Here is a 17790-nt window from a genome sequence, read left to right as displayed (position 1 = left end):
CCATGAGGGAAGCCATCCGAGAGAGAGAGATCACACCCAAGAGAGAGAGAGATCACACCCGAGAGAGAGAGATCACACCCGAGAGAGAGAGATCACACCCGAGAGAGAGAGGTCACACCCGAGAGAGATCACACCCGAGAGAGAGAGATCACACCCGAGAGAGAGAGATCACACCCGAGAGAGAGAGATCACACCCGAGAGAGAGAGATCACACCCGAGAGAGAGAGGTCACCCCCGAGAGAGATCACACCCGAGAGAGAGAGATCACACCCGAGAGAGAGAGATCACACCCGAGAGAGAGAGATCACACCCGAGAGAGAGAGATCACACCCGAGAGAGAGAGATCACACCCGAGAGAGAGAGATCACACCCGAGAGAGAGAGATCACACCCGAGAGAGAGAGATCACACCCGAGAGAGAGAGATCACACCCGAGAGAGAGAGATCACACCCGAGAGAGATCACACCCGAGAGAGATCACACCCGAGAGAGAGATCACAACCGAGAGAGAGATCACAACCGAGAGAGAGATCACACCCGAGAGAGAAGTCACACTCGAGAGAGAGAGGTCACACCCGAGAGAGAGAGGTCACACCCGAGAGAGAGAGATCACACCCGAGAGAGAGAGAGGTCACACCCGAGAGAGAGAGGTCACACCCGAGAGAGAGATCACACCCGAGAGAGAGATCACACCCGAGAGAGAAGTCACACTCGAGAGAGATCACACCCGAGAGAGAGAGATCACACCCGAGAGAGAGAGATCACACCCGAGAGAGAGAGATCACACCCGAGAGAGAGAGATCACACCCGAGAGAGAGAGATCACACCCGAGAGAGAGAGGTCACACCCGAGAGAGAGAGGTCACACCCGAGAGAGAGAGGTCACACCCGAGAGAGAGGTCACACCCGAGAGAGAGGTCACACCCGAGAGAGAGGTCACACCCGAGAGAGAGGTCACACCCGAGAGAGAGATCACACCCGAGAGAGAGAGGTCACAACCGAGAGAGAGGTCACAACCGAGAGAGAGGTCACACCCGAGAGAGAGAGGTCACACCCGAGAGAGATCACACCCGAGAGAGAAGTCACACCCGAGAGAGAGAGAGAGAGAGGTCACAACCGAGAGAGAGATCACACCCAAGAGAGAGATCACACCCAAGAGAGAGGTCACACCCGAGAGAGAGATCACACCCGAGAGAGAGGTCACACCCGAGAGAAAGATCACACCCGAGAGAGGTCACACCCGAGAGAGAGGTCACACCCGAGAGAGAGAGGTCACACCCGAAAGAGAGAGAGATCACACCCGAGAGAGAGAGGTCACACCCGAGAGAGAGAGGTCACACCCGAGAGAGAGATCACACCCGAGAGAGAGAAAGATCACACCCGAGAGAGAGAAAGATCACACCCGAGAGAGAGAAAGATCACACCCGAGAGAGGTCACACCCGAGAGAGAGATCACACCCGAGAGAGAGAGGTCACACCCGAAAGAGAGAGAGATCACACCCGAGAGAGAGAGGTCACACCCGAGAGAGAAGTCACACCCGAGAGAGAGATCACACCCGAGAGAGAGAAGTCACACCCGAGAGAGAGAAGTCACACCCGAGAGAGAGAAGTCACACCCGAGAGAGAGATCACACCCGAGAGATAGATCACACCCGAGAGAGAGATCACACCCGAGAGAGAGAAGTCACACCCGAGAGAGAGATCACACCCGAGAGAGAGATCACACCCGAGAGAGAGATCACACCCGAGAGAGAAGTCACACCCGAGAGAAGCATTACACGCGTGTCCATCATTTATTACATTATTTCTCAGGTATTACAATTATCAGTCAAGACCCAGAGCTAGATGGAGGAAACCGGAGAAATCCCACACAGTGTACCCCTCACAGAACAGAGAGTGCCCCTCACAGAACAGAGAGTGCCCCTCACACAGCAGAGCGCCCCTCACACAGCAGAGAGCGCCCCTCACACAGCAGAGAGCCCCTCACACAGCAGAGAGCCCCTCACACAGCAGAGAGCCCCTCACACAGCAGAGAGCGCCCCTCACACAGCAGAGAGCGCCCCTCACACAGCAGAGTGCGCCCCTCACACAGCAGAGAGCGCTCCTCACACAGCAGAGAGTGCCCCTCACACAGGAGAGAGTGCCCCTCACACAGCAGAGAGCGCCCCTCACTGCATCCACACAGCAACCAATCACAGCTCAGGTTTCTGCTCTGGTAAAATGAAAGCTGATCTGTGATTGGCTGCTGTGGGCAGTTTACACCTGTGGATATTTCGCGCCCTTTGATAAATCTGTGTGTACAGGCCATAAACATGGCTCCTCTCCCATCCAAATTCTCATGTGATTATTTCTAAAGCTCCTCCCACAATTAGAAGATAGCGTCTATCATATGTGACTTAACTGATGATTCTTGAGTTTGTCTTTAGTAATAAAACACTTCTCACATTCTGAACATGGATATGGCTTCTCGCCAGTATGAATTCTCTCATGTCTAACAAGATGTGATTTATCTCTAAAACATTTTCCACATTCTAAACATGAATACGGTTTTTCTCCTGTATGAATTTTCTGATGTCTAATAAGGTTTGATTTTTCTTGGAAACTTTTCCAACATTCTGAACATGAAAACTGCTTCTTTCTTGTGTGTAATTTCTCATGTGCAACAAGATTTAATGCATCTCCAAAACACTTCCCACATTCTGAACATGAAAATGGTTTCTCTCCTGTATGACTTTTCTCATGTTTAACAAGAACAGATTTCACTGTAAAACATTTCCCACATTCTGAACATGTAAATGGTCTCACTCCTGTGTGAATTCTCTGATGATCTTTGAGTCTGCCTTTAGTAATAAAACTTTTCCCACAATCTGAACAGGGAAATGGCTTCTTTGTTGTGTGACTTCTCTCGTGTCTAACAAGACTTGATTTATCTATAAAACGTTTCCCACATTCTGAACAAGGATATGGCTTCTCTCCTGTGTGAATTCTCTCATGTCTAACAAGATCTGATTTATTTATAAAACATTTCCCACATTCAGAGCATGAAAACTGCTTCTCTCCTGTGTGAACTCTCTCATGTCTAAGAAGGCTTGAAAGCTCTGTAAAACATTTCCCACATTCTGAACATGTAAATGGCTTCTCTCCTGTGTGACTTCTGTAATGACCCAAGAGTCTGCTTCTAGTAATAAAACATTTTCCACACTCTGAACATGAATACGGTTTCTCTCCTGTGTGACTTTTCTCATGTCTAATAAGATGCGATTTGTCCGTAAAACATTTCCCACATTCTAAACATGAAAACTGCTTCTCTCCTCTGTGAATTCGCTCATGTCTAACAAGATGGGATTTTTCTATAAAGCATTTCCCACATTCCGAGCAGGGAAATAATTTCTCTCTTGTGTGAAGTCTCTCATGAACCCTGAGTTTGTGTTTCGTAATGAAACTTTTTCCACATTCTGAACATGAATATGGCTTTTCCCCAGTGTGAACTCTTTCATGTTTAATGAGATTTGCTTTTTCTCTAAAACATCTGCCACATTCTGAACATGAATATGGCTTCTCTCCTGTGTGACTTGTGGCATGTTTTATAAGACTTGATTTTGATGTAAAACATTTTTCACATTCTGGACATGAATACAGCTTTGCTCCTGTGTGATATTGCAGATGCTTAACAAAATCTCCTTTGTGGGCAAAACATCTCCCACCCTGGGCGCCTGAATGTGGCTTCTCCCCTCCTAGAATTCTGTCATGTGCAAATAGACCAGAACTTCTTGTCAACTCTTCACCACGTTCATGTCTTTCAGACCTCCGAGCCCCGTCCAGACCCGTCCCTGTGGTGACCATGTGTGATGGCTGAGGAGGAGGATAAGATAGCTCTGTCCCTGTGGTGACCATGTGTGATGGCTGAGGAGGAGGATAAGATAGCTCTGTCCCTGTGGTGACCATGTGTGATGGCTGAGGAGGAGGATAAGATAGCTCTGTCCCTGTGGTGACCATGTGTGATGGCTGAGGAGGAGGATAAGATAGCTCTGTCCCTGTGGTGACCATGTGTGATGGCTGAGGAGGAGGATAAGATAGCTCTGTCCCTGTGGTGACCATGTGTGATGGCTGAGGAGGAGGATAGGACAGCCGTGTCCTGTCCGGTCCTAGATGGCTGGATACGGAGGAGTGCAGCAGGACACCTTCATCTTCCTCAGTACAATTCCTTGACACCATGACGCTTCCCTCAGGGTCCTTGCTGGGATTCCCTGTTAGGATTAGTAATAGATTTATTGTTCCTCTTCTTGTGGAAACACGGACACCAAACCGGCCCCAGGAGGAGGAGAAGTCTACGGTTATGTTTACATCACGCTTATTGGCCCCACGTCGGGAATCGGGACTCCATCCTGCCCATCCAAGTCACTGGGGCTGTCGGCCGCACATCAGCTTCCTTTTACCATAGATTCCCGACGTGGGGCCGAAAACGTGATCTGAACAAAGCCTAAGGCAGCCGCTCGTACTATTCACAAAACACATTCCTGACTCTGTCCCTAAAAACTCCATCGGGACATTTATCAGGACTGTCCCACCCCCCCCCCCCCCCCCGTACTGTGCCCCCTGTACTGCTGCCCCTCTGCTCCCCCCCCCTGTACTGCTGCCCCCTCTGCCCCCCCCCAGTACTGTGCCCCCTCTGCTCCCCCCGTACTGCGCCCCCTGTACTGCGCCCCCTCTGCTCCCCCCCCCGTACTGCGCCCCCTCTGCTATCCCCCTGTACTGCTGCCCCTCTGCTCCCCCCCGTACTGCGCCCCCTCTGCTATCTCCCCGTACTGCGCCCCCTCTGCTCCCCCCCCCGTACTGCGCCCCCTCTGCTATCCCCCTGTACTGCTGCCCCTCTGCTCCCCCCCCGTACTGCGCCCCCTCTGCTATCCCCCCGTACTGCTGCCCCCTCTGCTCCCCCCCCGTACTGCGCCCCCTCTGCTCCCCCCCTACTGCTGCCCCTCTGCTATCCCCCCGTACTGCTGCCCCTCTGCTCCCCCCCCCGTACTGCGCCCCCTCTGCTCCCCCCCCGTACTGCACCCCCTCTGCTACCCCCCCCGTACTGCTGCCCCTCTGCTCCCCCCCTCGTACTGCTGCCCCTCTGCTCCCCCCCTACTGCTGCCCCTCTGCTATCCCCCCCCGTACTGCTGCCCCTCTGCTCCCCCCCCCGTACTGCGCCCCCTCTGCTCCCCCCCCCCGTACTGCTGCCCCTCTGCTCCCCCCCTACTGCTGCCCCTCTGCTATCCCCCCCCGTACTGCTGCCCCTCTCTGCTATCCCCCCCCGTACTGCTGCCCCTCTGCTCCCCCCCCCGTACTGCTGCCCCCTCTGCTATCCCCCTGTACTGCGCCCCCTCTGCTCCCCCCCGTACTGCTGCCCCTCTGCTCCCCCCCTACTGCTGCCCCTCTGCTATCCCCCCGTACTGCTGCCCCTCTGCTCCCCCCCCCCCCCGTACTGCGCCCCCTCTGCTATCCCCCTGTACTGCGCCCCCTCTGCTATCCCCCTGTACTGCGCCCCCTCTGCTATCCCCCTGTACTGCGCCCCCTCTGCTATCCCCCTGTACTGCACCCCCTCTGCTATCCCCCTGTACTGCGCCCCCTCTGCTATCCCCCTGTACTGCGCCCCCTCTGCTATCCCCCTGTACTGCGCCCCCTCTGTACTGCACTACTGCACCCTCTGCTATCCCCCCGTACTGCGCCCCCTCTGCTATCCCCCCATACTGCGCCCGCTGGGCTCCTAACCCCCCCCCCCCCCCCCCCCGGATATACTAAGAGGAGAACTCGTATGAAGCAACACCTCATCCCCCCACCATACTGCTCCCCCTCTGCCCCCCATTAGGTGAGCGGGGGTTGGGGCTGGCAGACACCCGAAGCACAGAATGATAAATGTGTAATTTGTATCAGAGGGGCCCCGACCGGATCCGTCCTGGGGCTACAGACATTTCTTCAGATCCCAGACCGTGTATGTCCCCTCCCCCACTATACTGCACTATACATATATACACAGGGGGGGGGGGGGGTTACTGTAATGTAGCTGTAAGGTGGAGCCCCCCCTTATATCCCTGCCCCCCCTCACTATACTGCACTATACATATATACACAGGGGGGGGGGGGGTGTTACTGTAATGTAGCTGTAAGGTGGAGCCCCCCCTCATATCCCTGCCCCTCCTCACTATACTGCACTATACATATATACACAGGGGGGGGGTTACTGTAATGTAGCTGTAAGGTGGAGCCCCCCCTTATATCCCTGCCCCCCCTCACTATACTGCACTATACATATATACACAGGGGGGGGGTTACTGTAATGTAGCTGTAAGGTGGAGCCCCCCCTTATATCCCTGCCCCCCTCACTATACTGCACTATACATATATACACAGGGGGGGGGGGGGGGTTACTGTAATGTAGCTGTAAGGTGGAGCCCCCCCTTATATCCCTGCCCCCCCTCACTATACTGCACTATACATATATACACAGGGGTGGGGGTACTGTAATGTAGCTGTAAGGTGGAGCCCCCCCTTATATCCCTGTGCCCCCCCTCACTATACTGCACTATACATATATACACAGGGGGGGGGTGTTACTGTAATGTAGCTGTAAGGTGGAGCCCCCCCTTATATCCCTGCCCCCCTCACTATACTGCACTATACATATATACACAGGGGGGTGTTACTGTAATGTAGCTGTAAGGTGGAGCCCCCCCTCATATCCCTGCCCCCCCTCACTATACTGCACTATACATATATACACAGGGGGGGGGGTTACTGTAATGTAGCTGTAAGGTGGAGCCCCCCCTTATATCCCTGCCCCCCCTCACTATACTGCACTATACATATATACACAGGGGGGGGGGTACTGTAATGTAGCTGTAAGGTGGAGCCCCCCCTTATATCCCTGTGCCCCCCCCTCACTATACTGCACTATACATATATACACAGGGGGGGGGGGGGGTTACTGTAATGTAGCTGTAAGGTGGAGCCCCCCCTTATATCCCTGCCCCCCTCACTATACTGCACTATACATATATACACGGGGGGGGAGGGTGTTACTGTAATGTAGCTGTAAGGTGGAGCCCCCCCTTATATCCCTGTGCCCCCCCCCCTCACTATACTGCACTATACATATATACACAGGGGGGGGGGGGGGTTACTGTAATGTAGCTGTAAGGTGGAGCCCCCCCTTATATCCCTGCCCCCCCCTCACTATACTGCACTATACATATATACACAGGGGGGGGGGGGGTTACTGTAATGTAGCTGTAAGGTGGAGCCCCCCCTTATATCCCTGCCCCCCCCTCACTATACTGCACTATACATATATACACAGGGGGGGGGGGTTACTGTAATGTAGCTGTAAGGTGGAGCCCCCCCTTATATCCCTGCCCCCCTCATTATACTGCACTATACATATATACACAGGGGGGGGGGGGGTTACTGTAATGTAGCTGTAAGGTGGAGCCCCCCCTTATATCCCTGTGCCCCCCCCTCACTATACTGCACTATACATATATACACAGGGGGGGGGGGTTACTGTAATGTAGCTGTAAGGTGGAGCCCTCCCTTATATCCCTGTGTAACTCCATCCTCCCCTACCTGGTATAGCAGCTCCCGGCATCTCCTCCTCCTTCACCTCACTCATACACCGGGGATCGCCCCTCATCCTCTCTTCTTCTGCTTCATCCTCCACTTTAATATTGTGACTTCCCTCTGGACAGTCCTGGGAATACAGAGGACAGGGATTCCTGTCACTGCCTCCATCTGTAGGGAACACACAGGGAGACAATCCATTATACACTGCTACATGTCATCAGGAGGAGGAGGAGGAGAGGAGGATGGGAGGAGGAGGAGAGGAGGATGGGAGGAGGAGGAGGATGCGGGGAGGAGGAGGAGGATGCGGGGAGGAGGAGGAGGATGGGAGGAGGAGGATGGGAGGAGGAGGAGGATGCGGGGAGGAGGAGGAGGATGCGGGGAGGAGGAGGAGGATGCGGGGAGGAGGAGGAGGATGCGGGGAGGAGGAGGAGGATGCGGGGAGGAGGAGGATGGGAGGAGGAGGAGGAGGAGGAGGAGAAGAGGATGGGAGGAGGAGCCTAGGAGGAGGGGAAGGAGGAGGATGGGAGGGAGGAGGAGGGGAGGAGGAGGAGGGGAGGAGGAGGATGGGAGGAGGAGTGGAGGAGGAGGATGGAGAGGAGGAGGAGGATGGGAAGGAGGAGGAGGGGAGGAGGAGGATGTAGGGGCCCCTCCCCCCTGCTCTCTAGCATCAGGAAGGTCTCCTCTTACCTTGTGCTGTGAGGCCGGGCGGCTGATCCTCCATCATGAGCGGCTGCTCCCCCCGGTACAGATCCTTGTGTCCTTCTACATACTCCCACTCCTCCATGGAGAAATAGACGGCCACATCCTGACACCTTATAGGAACCTGACACACACAATGATCACACAGTCATCCCCCCCAGCCTGCTGCCTCCTGGATTACTCTATCATCTCCCAGCATTCCCCAGTGTCACCTCTCCAGTCAGCAGCTCAGTCATCCTGTGGGTGAGTTCTAGGATCTTCTGCTCATGTATCAGTGATGGAGGCTCCGTGATGGGGCCCCGGGCCCTGCTCCGCCCTCCTGACTCCTGGGGGAAGGCCACACCCTCCCCCCATGTCTTCTTCACTATGGTGTAATCCTGGGGATGGAGAGAGACAATCAGGGAGTGAAGAATCCTTCCAAAATCAGAATAAATCCCTGAATGAACCATCCATCTCCAGAAACCTCATATAATAACTTGTATTATTCCATCAGTAGGGACACCCCGACCCTCCAGGACTATTACACATCCTCCATAATCTCACTGCTCTTACAGTAAAGAATCCCCCTCTATGTTGGTACAATAACCTTCTCTCCTCTAGATACAGTAGATGCCTCCATGTATAGTCTCATATAGATGTCTATGTAGTGGACAGCTCTCCCCCAGACCACACTCCACCATCTCATCCTCCCCTCCTCCAGACTCCACCATCTCATCCTCTTCTTCCTGCTCCTCTTCTTCAGACTCCACCATCTCATCCTCCTGTTCCTCTCCTACAGACTCCACCATCCCATCCCCCTCTTCCTGCTCCTCTCCCCCAGACTCCACCATCCCATCCTCCTCTTCCTGCTCCTCTCCCCCAGACTCCACCATCTCATCCTCCTCTTCCTGCTCCTCTCCCCCACACTCCACCATCCCATCCTCCTCTTCCTGCTCCTCTCCTCCAGACTCCACCATCTCATCCTCCTCTTCCTGCTCCTCTCCTCCAGACTCCACCATCTCATCCTCTTCCTCTCCCCCAGACTCCACCATCTCATCCTCCTCTTTCTGCTTGTCGGCTGTATACCTCACCTGGAAGCCCTCAGGGTGTTATACAGGACCCTGGACTCTCACTATACGTTCCCTCTTCTACCTGCTCCTCTTCTTCAGACTCCACCATCTCATCCTCCTGTTCCTGCTCCTCTCCTACAGACTCCACCATCTCATCCTCCTCTTCCTGCTCCTCTCCTCCAGACTCCACCATCCCATCCTCCTCTTCCTGCTCCTCTCCTACAGACTCCACCATCCCATCCTCCTCTTCCTGCTCCTCTCCTCCAGACTCCACCATCCCATCCTCCTCTTCCTGCTCCTCTCCTACAGACTCCACCATCTCATCCTCCTCTTCCTGCTCCTCTCCCCCAGACCACACTCCACCATCTCATCCTCTCCTTCCTGCTCCTCTCCCCCAGACTCCACCATCTCATCCCCCTCTTCCTGCTCCTCTTCTTCAGACTCCACCATCTCATCCTCCTCCTCTCCTCCAGACTCCACCATCCCATCCTCTTCTTCCTGCTCCCCTCCTCCTCCATCTCATCCTCTCCTCCAGACTCCACCATCTCATCCTCCTCTTCCTGCTCCTCACCTCCAGACTCCACCATCTCATCCTCCTCTTCCTGCTCCTCTCCTACAGACTCCACCATCTCATCCTCCTCTTCCTGCTCCTCTCCTCCAGACTCCACAGTCTCATCCTGCTCCTCTCCTCCAGACTCCACCGTCTCATCCTGCTCCTCTCCTACAGACTCCACCATCTCATCCTCCTCTTCCTGCTCTTCTCCCCCAGACTCCACCATCTCATCCTCTTCCTCTCCCCCAGACTCCACCATCTCATCCTCCTCTTTCTGCTTGTCGGCTGTATACCTCACCTGGAAGCCCTCGGGGTGTTATACAGGACCCTGGACTCCTCTCACTATACGTTCCCTCTTCTATACAATAAGGATAGAAATAGTTACCTCTCCGGTCAGCAGGTAAATGATCTCCAAGGAGAAGTCCAATATCCTGTCCATGATCTCACTCCTGTCCTTCTCCATCCTGAGGGGGGTCATCCAGGAGAAGAAGCGTCTGCAGGAGAAGAGGAGACAACTGGTAATCTTTCCTCTGTATACACTGCTGTATATATATATCTCCTCTGTATACACTGCTGTATATATTTATATATTAGGGATGAGCGAACCGAACCGTTACGAACCAGATTCGTTACGAACTTTGCAAAAAGTTTGTTATGAAGTTCGTTAAAATCGCAACGGCGTCGCAAAACTGTATTGTTTTCACAGAATGGAAAAGGATATAAGGAATTATTACTCCTATAATCCTTTGTATCCTGTTATTATGTGAATATCAAGGTGTGTGACGTCACTCCAGGAACAGGAAGTGCCTGAGCGGCCATGTTCTCTTATTGTGTCCAGACGGCAGAGAGAGAGGAGGTGTACGTTAGGCAGAGAGGGAAAACACATAGATTACATATCCAAACAACTGGATAAGTACAGGGAGAGATAGAGAAGGAGTATATATTGTTTGTGAGAGAAGCCGGAGAGAGGAAGATAAAAAAATAAAAAAAATCGCAAGATCCAGGGAAAGCTTGATAAGCTCATACATAGTGAGAGAGGCTGAGAAATCAAGAGTTAGGTAGAGAGAGGGAGAGATAGGTAGGTAGAGAGAGGGAGAGATAGGTAGGTAGAGAGAGGGAGAGATAGGTAGGTAGAGAGAGGGAGAGATAGGTAGGTAGAGAGAGGGAGAGATAGGTAGGTAGAGAGAGGGAGAGATAGGTAGGTAGAGAGAGGGAGAGATAGGTAGGTAGAGAGAGGGAGAGATAGGTAGGTAGAGAGAGGGAGAGATAGGTAGAGAGAGGGAGAGATAGGTAGAGAGAGGGAGAGATAGGTAGAGAGAGGGAGAGATAGGTAGAGAGAGGGAGAGATAGGTAGAGAGAGGGAGAGATAGGTAGAGAGGGAGAGATAGGCATCTAACTCAAAAATTGTGATATCTAGGGAGAGATAGGAAGATAAAAAAAAGAAATAGGGAGAGAAAAGTGAGAAGAGTCACTCAGGACACGTAGCATTGAACCAGCTGCTGTTCTGTGACAGAGGAGACGCTAGACGCTGCTGCTCTGCTGGGTGCGTTAACCGCGTATAGCCGCAAGCAAAAAAGTTGAAAAAAGCTTTAAAAAAAATAAAAAAAAGTTGGTTTGTTTGTTTGTGATCAGCTGTTCTAGGTGACACTAAGTCAGCGCCCCACAAAAGCTGTCCGTTTGTGCTCTGCTGGTTGCCGTCAACCCCGTCTAGCTGCCAACAACCAAAAAAAGTTAATAAAAAATAATAGTTTTTTTGGGATAACCTGTACATTTCTGCTTTGCTGGGTGCCTCCAACCCACAAAGCAATAGTCACTGAAACTTTGTGCCTTCTGGCCAATAGATTATTTCTTTTTCAAAATTTACACCAACCAAACAACTATGTCCAAGCGTCCTACTTCCAGCACTTCCTAGGCAAGGACTGCAACGGCAGGCGGTGAGGGTAGGAGGAGTGGCAGCACCAGGCCCGGTGGCAGCCGGGGCAACAGGCGTGGCAGCAGGGTGCAGCTACCCCAGACGCCCACGGGTCATGTAAGAACCACACAGCCAGCGTTTCTAGATTGGCTTACCCAATTCTCTAGTTCCACCGCCCAAAGCTCCCAAACGAGGTCGGCTGGATCATCCGACACCACCCTTACATGGGACGGTCGGCGACAGTCCTCTGCCCCGTCCCGTTATTACTATGCCACTCACCTTTGGGGCACCTTCTGCCAGGGAACTCTTGGCAAACCTTGATTTGCCCTTGGAGTCTCTACCACTTTTTAGTGATGAGGAGGAGGATGAGGTAGTCCCCCAAAGGCAGCAGGTGGAACGTGCAGAGGCTGCAGAGGAGGTCTTGGCTGTAAACAGTCAACAGAGTCAGGGAGGGGCATCCAGTACCACACCTGAGATCCTGTCCCAGCCCCTGGAGGAAAGTAGCAGTGGTGGTGATGATGATGATGATGATCGGACGTGGCGCCCTCAAGCAGCATTATCTTCGGCGTCATCAGGGGAGGAAAGTGAGGTGCTACCGAAGCAGCAACATCCCACTGGTGCAAGGAAGCAAAGCACAAGAGGGAGGGGTAGAAGACAACCTACCAGGCAGACTTCATCAATACCTTTAAGCCTTGGTCCTGAGAGTGGACCCCCAGGCAGCAGTGGCAGCCAACAGGCCGCAAGACCCCCCGTGGCTGGCAGCAAACCACGGTCCTCTGTCGTCTGGCAGTTCTTTCGGCTGGGGACAGATAAGCACATCGCTCTGTGCCTGCTGTGCAACGAGAGGGTCAGTCGTGGCAGCGGTGATAATCTTGGGACAACATCCATGAGGAAGCACATGGAAAGGCAACACCAACAGGCCTGGAAAAACCGTGACCCCAATACCACCTCCTGTCAGGATGCACCATACACTGCAGATCCCATCATGCAGCATCCTGTCACTGGAGCTCAGGCCTCGTCAGCCTCAGGTGCCAGCAGCACAGTCTCACTGCCATGTACACCCCTAATGAGGCAGCAATCCCTGACCGAGTCCATGGCCAGACGTCAGGTGTACTGCAGCAGCCATCCCATGGCACAGAAACTGGCCGGACACCTGGTTAAGCTGCTGGTGCTTCAGTCCCTGCCATTTAATCTTGTGGACTCCCAGCCTTTTAGGGATTTCGTGGCGTGTGCGCACTCCAGATGGCGAGTCCCCAGCCGCCACTACTTCTCGAGCAAAGCTGTCCTATCACTGCACAGTTATGTGAAGAGAAAGGTTGGCGACTCATTGGGACTCTCGGTGTCCAAGACCGTGCACCTGAGTGCTGATGTCTGGTCCTCTAATTATGGGCAAGGCCAGTACATGTCTGTTACTGCCCATTGGGTCAACATCCTCCCAGGAGACCATCAGGAAGTCGGCCCATTCTTGCCAATGTCACCTCCACGGTGCTTTAGGGGGCCAGCAGCGGGTAGCACAAGTTCTGCCTCCACCACCACTGCAATCCAACCTGACCCAGTGTCTTACCACCGATGTCAGGCCCGCCGCTCTCAGGCTGTCCTCCATTTGGTTAGTCTGGGTCAACGAAGCCACAGTGGGCAGGAACTCCTCCGGACCATCAGGGAGGAGATAGCTGAATGGCTGACCCCACGTCGACTAACGGTGGGAAGTGTCGTAGCGGACAATGGAAGGAACATTGTCTCTGCAGTTCAGCGGGGAGGGCTGACTCATACACCTTGTATGGCACATGTGATCAACCTCATAGTGCAGAGGTTTCTCCGATCATTCCCTGCACTACATGACCTTATGAGGATGTCACCTAGAGTGTGCAAACATTTCAGCCACTCCTACGCTGCAAGGAACACCCTGCTCAGAATCCAGAGACAGCGCGGCATGCCCCAACATCGGCTAATCTGCGACGTGCCAACCCACTGGAATTCTGCTCTCCATATGCTCGACTGCCTGTACGAGCAAAGGTCAGCCGTAACAGACTACCTCATGGGGCAGTCAGGCAGCTTCACGCCACACTGCGACTTCCAAGTAACACACTGGCAGTTAATGCGGGAAGTCTGCCAATTGTTGATCCCTTTTGAGGACGCGACTCTCTTTGTGAGCAGGCAGGACTATGAGATCAACAACATCATCTTACTCCTCCATGTTCTGGAAAGTGCGCTGACCAACATCATCAGCGAGGATTCCCAGGCCACAACTCCAAGGCTGAACATCGCCTTGAGCCCAGAGCTGGATGAAGTGCAGATGGAAGTTGAGGAGGAGGAGGAAGATGTCTACGCCCAGCCATTCCACACACCACCACCTGGCTTCTCTGCCTCTCCATCACCGGAGGAGATGGAGGATGAGGTGGTAGAGGAAGAGGAGGAAGACCCCAGCAGACCCTGGAACTATACCGAGGACAGTGGAGAGGAGAGGCGGTCATTGTCCTTGGTGCAGATGGCAAGGTGTCTGCATGAGTGCCTGCGGAATGATAGCCGGATTGTGGACATCCGCCAGAGGGAACAATACTGGCTGGCCACCCTGTTGGACCCTCGCTTCCGCCGCAAAATGGCAGAATTCTACCCGCCATCACAGAGGGAGGCTAAACTGGTGTACTACAGGGACATGCTCACCAGTCAGTTGGTCTCAACTTACCTGCGAGACCAGCCAGGTTCCCAGACAACATCCTCTGGGGGGGAACCAGCGCGCTCCACTCCCACCACCACTAGTGGAGGCGTCAGAAGTCGCTACAGCCTGCAAGCCCTCATGAGCAATTTCATGCAGCCAGCTGGTGAAGAAAGGACACAGCACCGGACTCATGGTGTGGACCAGCATGAGCTCAGCCACCAGGTCACTGCCTACCTTGATTCCACCCTGCCCCAAAGTGTCACCGACCCTGTGCAGTACTGGGCAGAAAAACTCGAGATTTGGCCTCAACTGGCAGAGTTTTCCTTGGCTCTGCTGTCCTGCCCAGCCAGTAGTGTAGCGTCAGAGAGGGTATTTAGTGCGGCGAGTAACATCGTAACACCGCAAAGAACGAGGCTCTCTTGCCACCCCCTGCCTGATGTGAATGACTAAGTCATCAGTCACCCGTCTTGCATGGCAATCCGTGTGTCCAAGAAATTGACCGTAATATCCTAAATATGTGCCCAACGTAAAAATCCGTAATTTAACTTAAGTAATGTTCCCCCATTAGACCCCAATTTTTTTAAAAAAAATCACCTTAAAAATTCCCAACTTAATTCGGATACATTTGAAAAAACAGATCCCCATTTCCAAATTTGATGCCCATGGTGTGTTGGCCATTTAGCATCTCGACACCAGATTAATGCCTCACACCAGTGCACCGTCCAACCCATACCCCAAGAACAGTAGCAACCCTAAAATAATCCCCATGACTATGCTTCAAAAAGTGTGGATTTCACCTTTTGTGAACTATAGCCGTGGAGTTCTATCCCTGGCACCCGTGCCAAGGAACACTACTCACCGTTTTGTGAGCGGGTACTAACTGTTCTTGAGGTATTTTGTGGATATCATGAGAGTAGTGAAATCTTGCACCGCAAATCCCGATGGGTTTCTTCTGTGTGCAAATGATTTCACGCCTCTCATGCAGTCACGCGTGGAATAAGGCTATCTATGGGGTATATATCACGGAGGCTGCTGTCCTTCAACTGTGATATAAAAAACCACCACAGTTAGTTACAGCAACAAACAGTTGCTGAAAGGCCGGTTATCCTGCCTTATTTACGGGGGCCTTTACAATAGGAGGCTTTTTTGGGGTTCCCTGCTGGCTAAAATCCCCAGCGCATCGTTGGCTGATTTTATGCCACCTTCAGTACTATGGGGCTGGGCGCAAGTACCCAGTTCAGCGCAGAACTGCGTATGTCCGGCCGGCACCCTAGTACTGAATGCAATTTGGTGAATAGTATAAAAAGGCCCTGTGGATTTTACTCAGCAGACCCGCAGCCACATGTGAAGGTACCCATAGGGTGAGGTTTTCTGGGAGTGACAAAAGCGAGGGTGGGAGGTCACTCCCATACCCCATCAGGGGTTTTTCCCCCACCCACTTTAAAAGATAAGTCCAGGCAATCAATAACTTTCTGTACCCTTACTTGACCCAGAAACTTAAACACAAAAGCATACATCCATTGGATTGGACGCTTAGGACATCAAACTGGTGTAAAAAAAAAAAAAATTATATATATATAAAAATATATATATATATATATGTGTGTGTATCGCCAACAGCCATAGGCCCAGATTCAACAGGTTTGACACCAGAGTAGTTGCGTCACTTTGTAAAGCAAGTGCCAGTGAGGTGTCAATTTAATGAAAATTGGACAGGTGTTTTTGGATAATGGAGCTGGGGTAAAGCCTTCCTGAATCTGTGCCTTTTTAAATGTCCTTTCTTCACCTCATGGATTCTGAGGGTGAGGTTCTCTGTATATTTTACCGTATCCGTATCCTGCTAGACTAGGTGTAATGTTAGAGGGGGTTGACTGTCCTGTGCTGAACTCCACATCAACATGTTGTCATGTTTAAAGAATGATTTTTACACACATGCATATCCTTAGCTTCAAACTTCAGTTGTCTGTACTAGGTCCTTCTGGGTCCAAAAGAATACTACTCCTACTAATGCCCCCACCATAAATTGTCTATTTGGAAACATACTGGGTGGAATCAAGAGCTGTGGAAGCTGCCATCAACTCGTCTGTTTTTAATACTGGCCTGAGAGCCATCAACTGCTGCCGCCTCCTGCTCCTCAACTGGTCTGTTTATAATAATACTGGCCTGGAATCGATCAACTGCTGCCTCCTCCTCCTCCTCAGTTAGCCTCTCCTCGATAATACTGGCCTGGAATCGATCAACTGCTGCCTCCTCCTCAAGTAAATGGGAAAAGGTATAGGTCCGGCACTCCAAAAATGAATAAAAAATTGTAAATTTTATTAATCCATGTTAAAAAACAGCAGAGCAACCTGTGCTGTGTGGCCCAGTGGATTGACGCGTTTCGCGCATGCGCGCCTAGTCATAATCTAGTGAATAGTGTGCAAGTAGAGGCCAATGGAGGTGTTCCCAGTGCAGACATTAGCAGGTGGGATAGGTGCATGTCATTAGTATACTGACTATGTGTTAGCACCACTTAGGAGATCTAGCGGCTAATACACACTATGATATGTTATGTATAAATATACTCTACGTGTGATGCCGCGATCTCCGTAATAGAGAGGATGAGAGAGATCATGATAATATACGAAAATATATATACTGAGTGTTAGCGTGATTTAGATAAACTAAAAAACGCATGTATGTAAATGATGTATGGTGTGAATACTGTTGTATGTTCATAATGGTATGAGAAGCATAAAACTGCGGATATACATATATAAGCTCAAGCCATGATGCTGTATAGTGATACAAATGTACATATGTGAACAAAGTATTATGGAACCTGCAAGGAAAATGCATATAACAATTCACAATAAATAATAATAATATAATAATAATAATAATAATAATAATAATAATATATTATTATTATTATTATTATTATTATTATTTATTGTGAATTGTTATATGCATTTTCCTTGCAGGTTCCATAATACTTTGTTCACATATGTACATTTGTATCACTATACAGCATCATGGCTTGAGCTTATATATGTATATCCGCAGTTTTATGCTTCTCATACCATTATGAACATACAACAGTATTCACACCATACATTTACATACATGCGTTTTTTAGTTTATCTAAATCACGCTAACACTCAGTATATATATTTTCGTATATTATCATGATCTCTCTCATCCTCTCTATTACGGAGATCGTGGCATCACACGTAGAGTATATTTATACATAACATATCATAGTGTGTATTAGCCGCTAGATCTCCCAAGTGGTGCTAACACATAGTCAGTATACTAATGACATGCACCTATCCCACCTGC

At 51.5% G+C, this 17790-nt stretch overlaps 1 protein-coding gene across 3 annotated transcripts in view; it reads right to left on the bottom strand.

Annotated features, from left to right (window-relative positions):
- Positions 1-367: 367 nt before the first annotated feature.
- The window catches only part of LOC138794569 (zinc finger protein 271-like), a 41080-nt gene continuing 23657 nt past the window's right edge, over positions 368-17790 (bottom strand). For all 3 annotated transcript variants that reach the window (XM_069973323.1, XM_069973321.1, XM_069973322.1), the window contains exons 2-6: positions 10287-10395; positions 8512-8676; positions 8288-8423; positions 7604-7768; positions 368-4245 (exon numbers count right to left, since the gene is read on the bottom strand). In XM_069973323.1, the coding sequence (XP_069829424.1) occupies positions 2384-4245; positions 7604-7768; positions 8288-8423; positions 8512-8676; positions 10287-10379 (2421 nt within the window). In that variant the 5' untranslated portion in view covers positions 10380-10395 and the 3' untranslated portion in view covers positions 368-2383. The remainder of the gene's footprint in view (positions 4246-7603; positions 7769-8287; positions 8424-8511; positions 8677-10286; positions 10396-17790) is intronic.

The sequence above is a fragment of the Dendropsophus ebraccatus genome, chromosome 6 (assembly GCF_027789765.1).
Source record: "Dendropsophus ebraccatus isolate aDenEbr1 chromosome 6, aDenEbr1.pat, whole genome shotgun sequence".
NCBI classification, from domain to species: Eukaryota; Metazoa; Chordata; class Amphibia; order Anura; family Hylidae; genus Dendropsophus; species Dendropsophus ebraccatus.
Note: the sequence above shows the minus strand (reverse complement) of the source record. Positions and strands in the feature narration are given on the sequence as shown.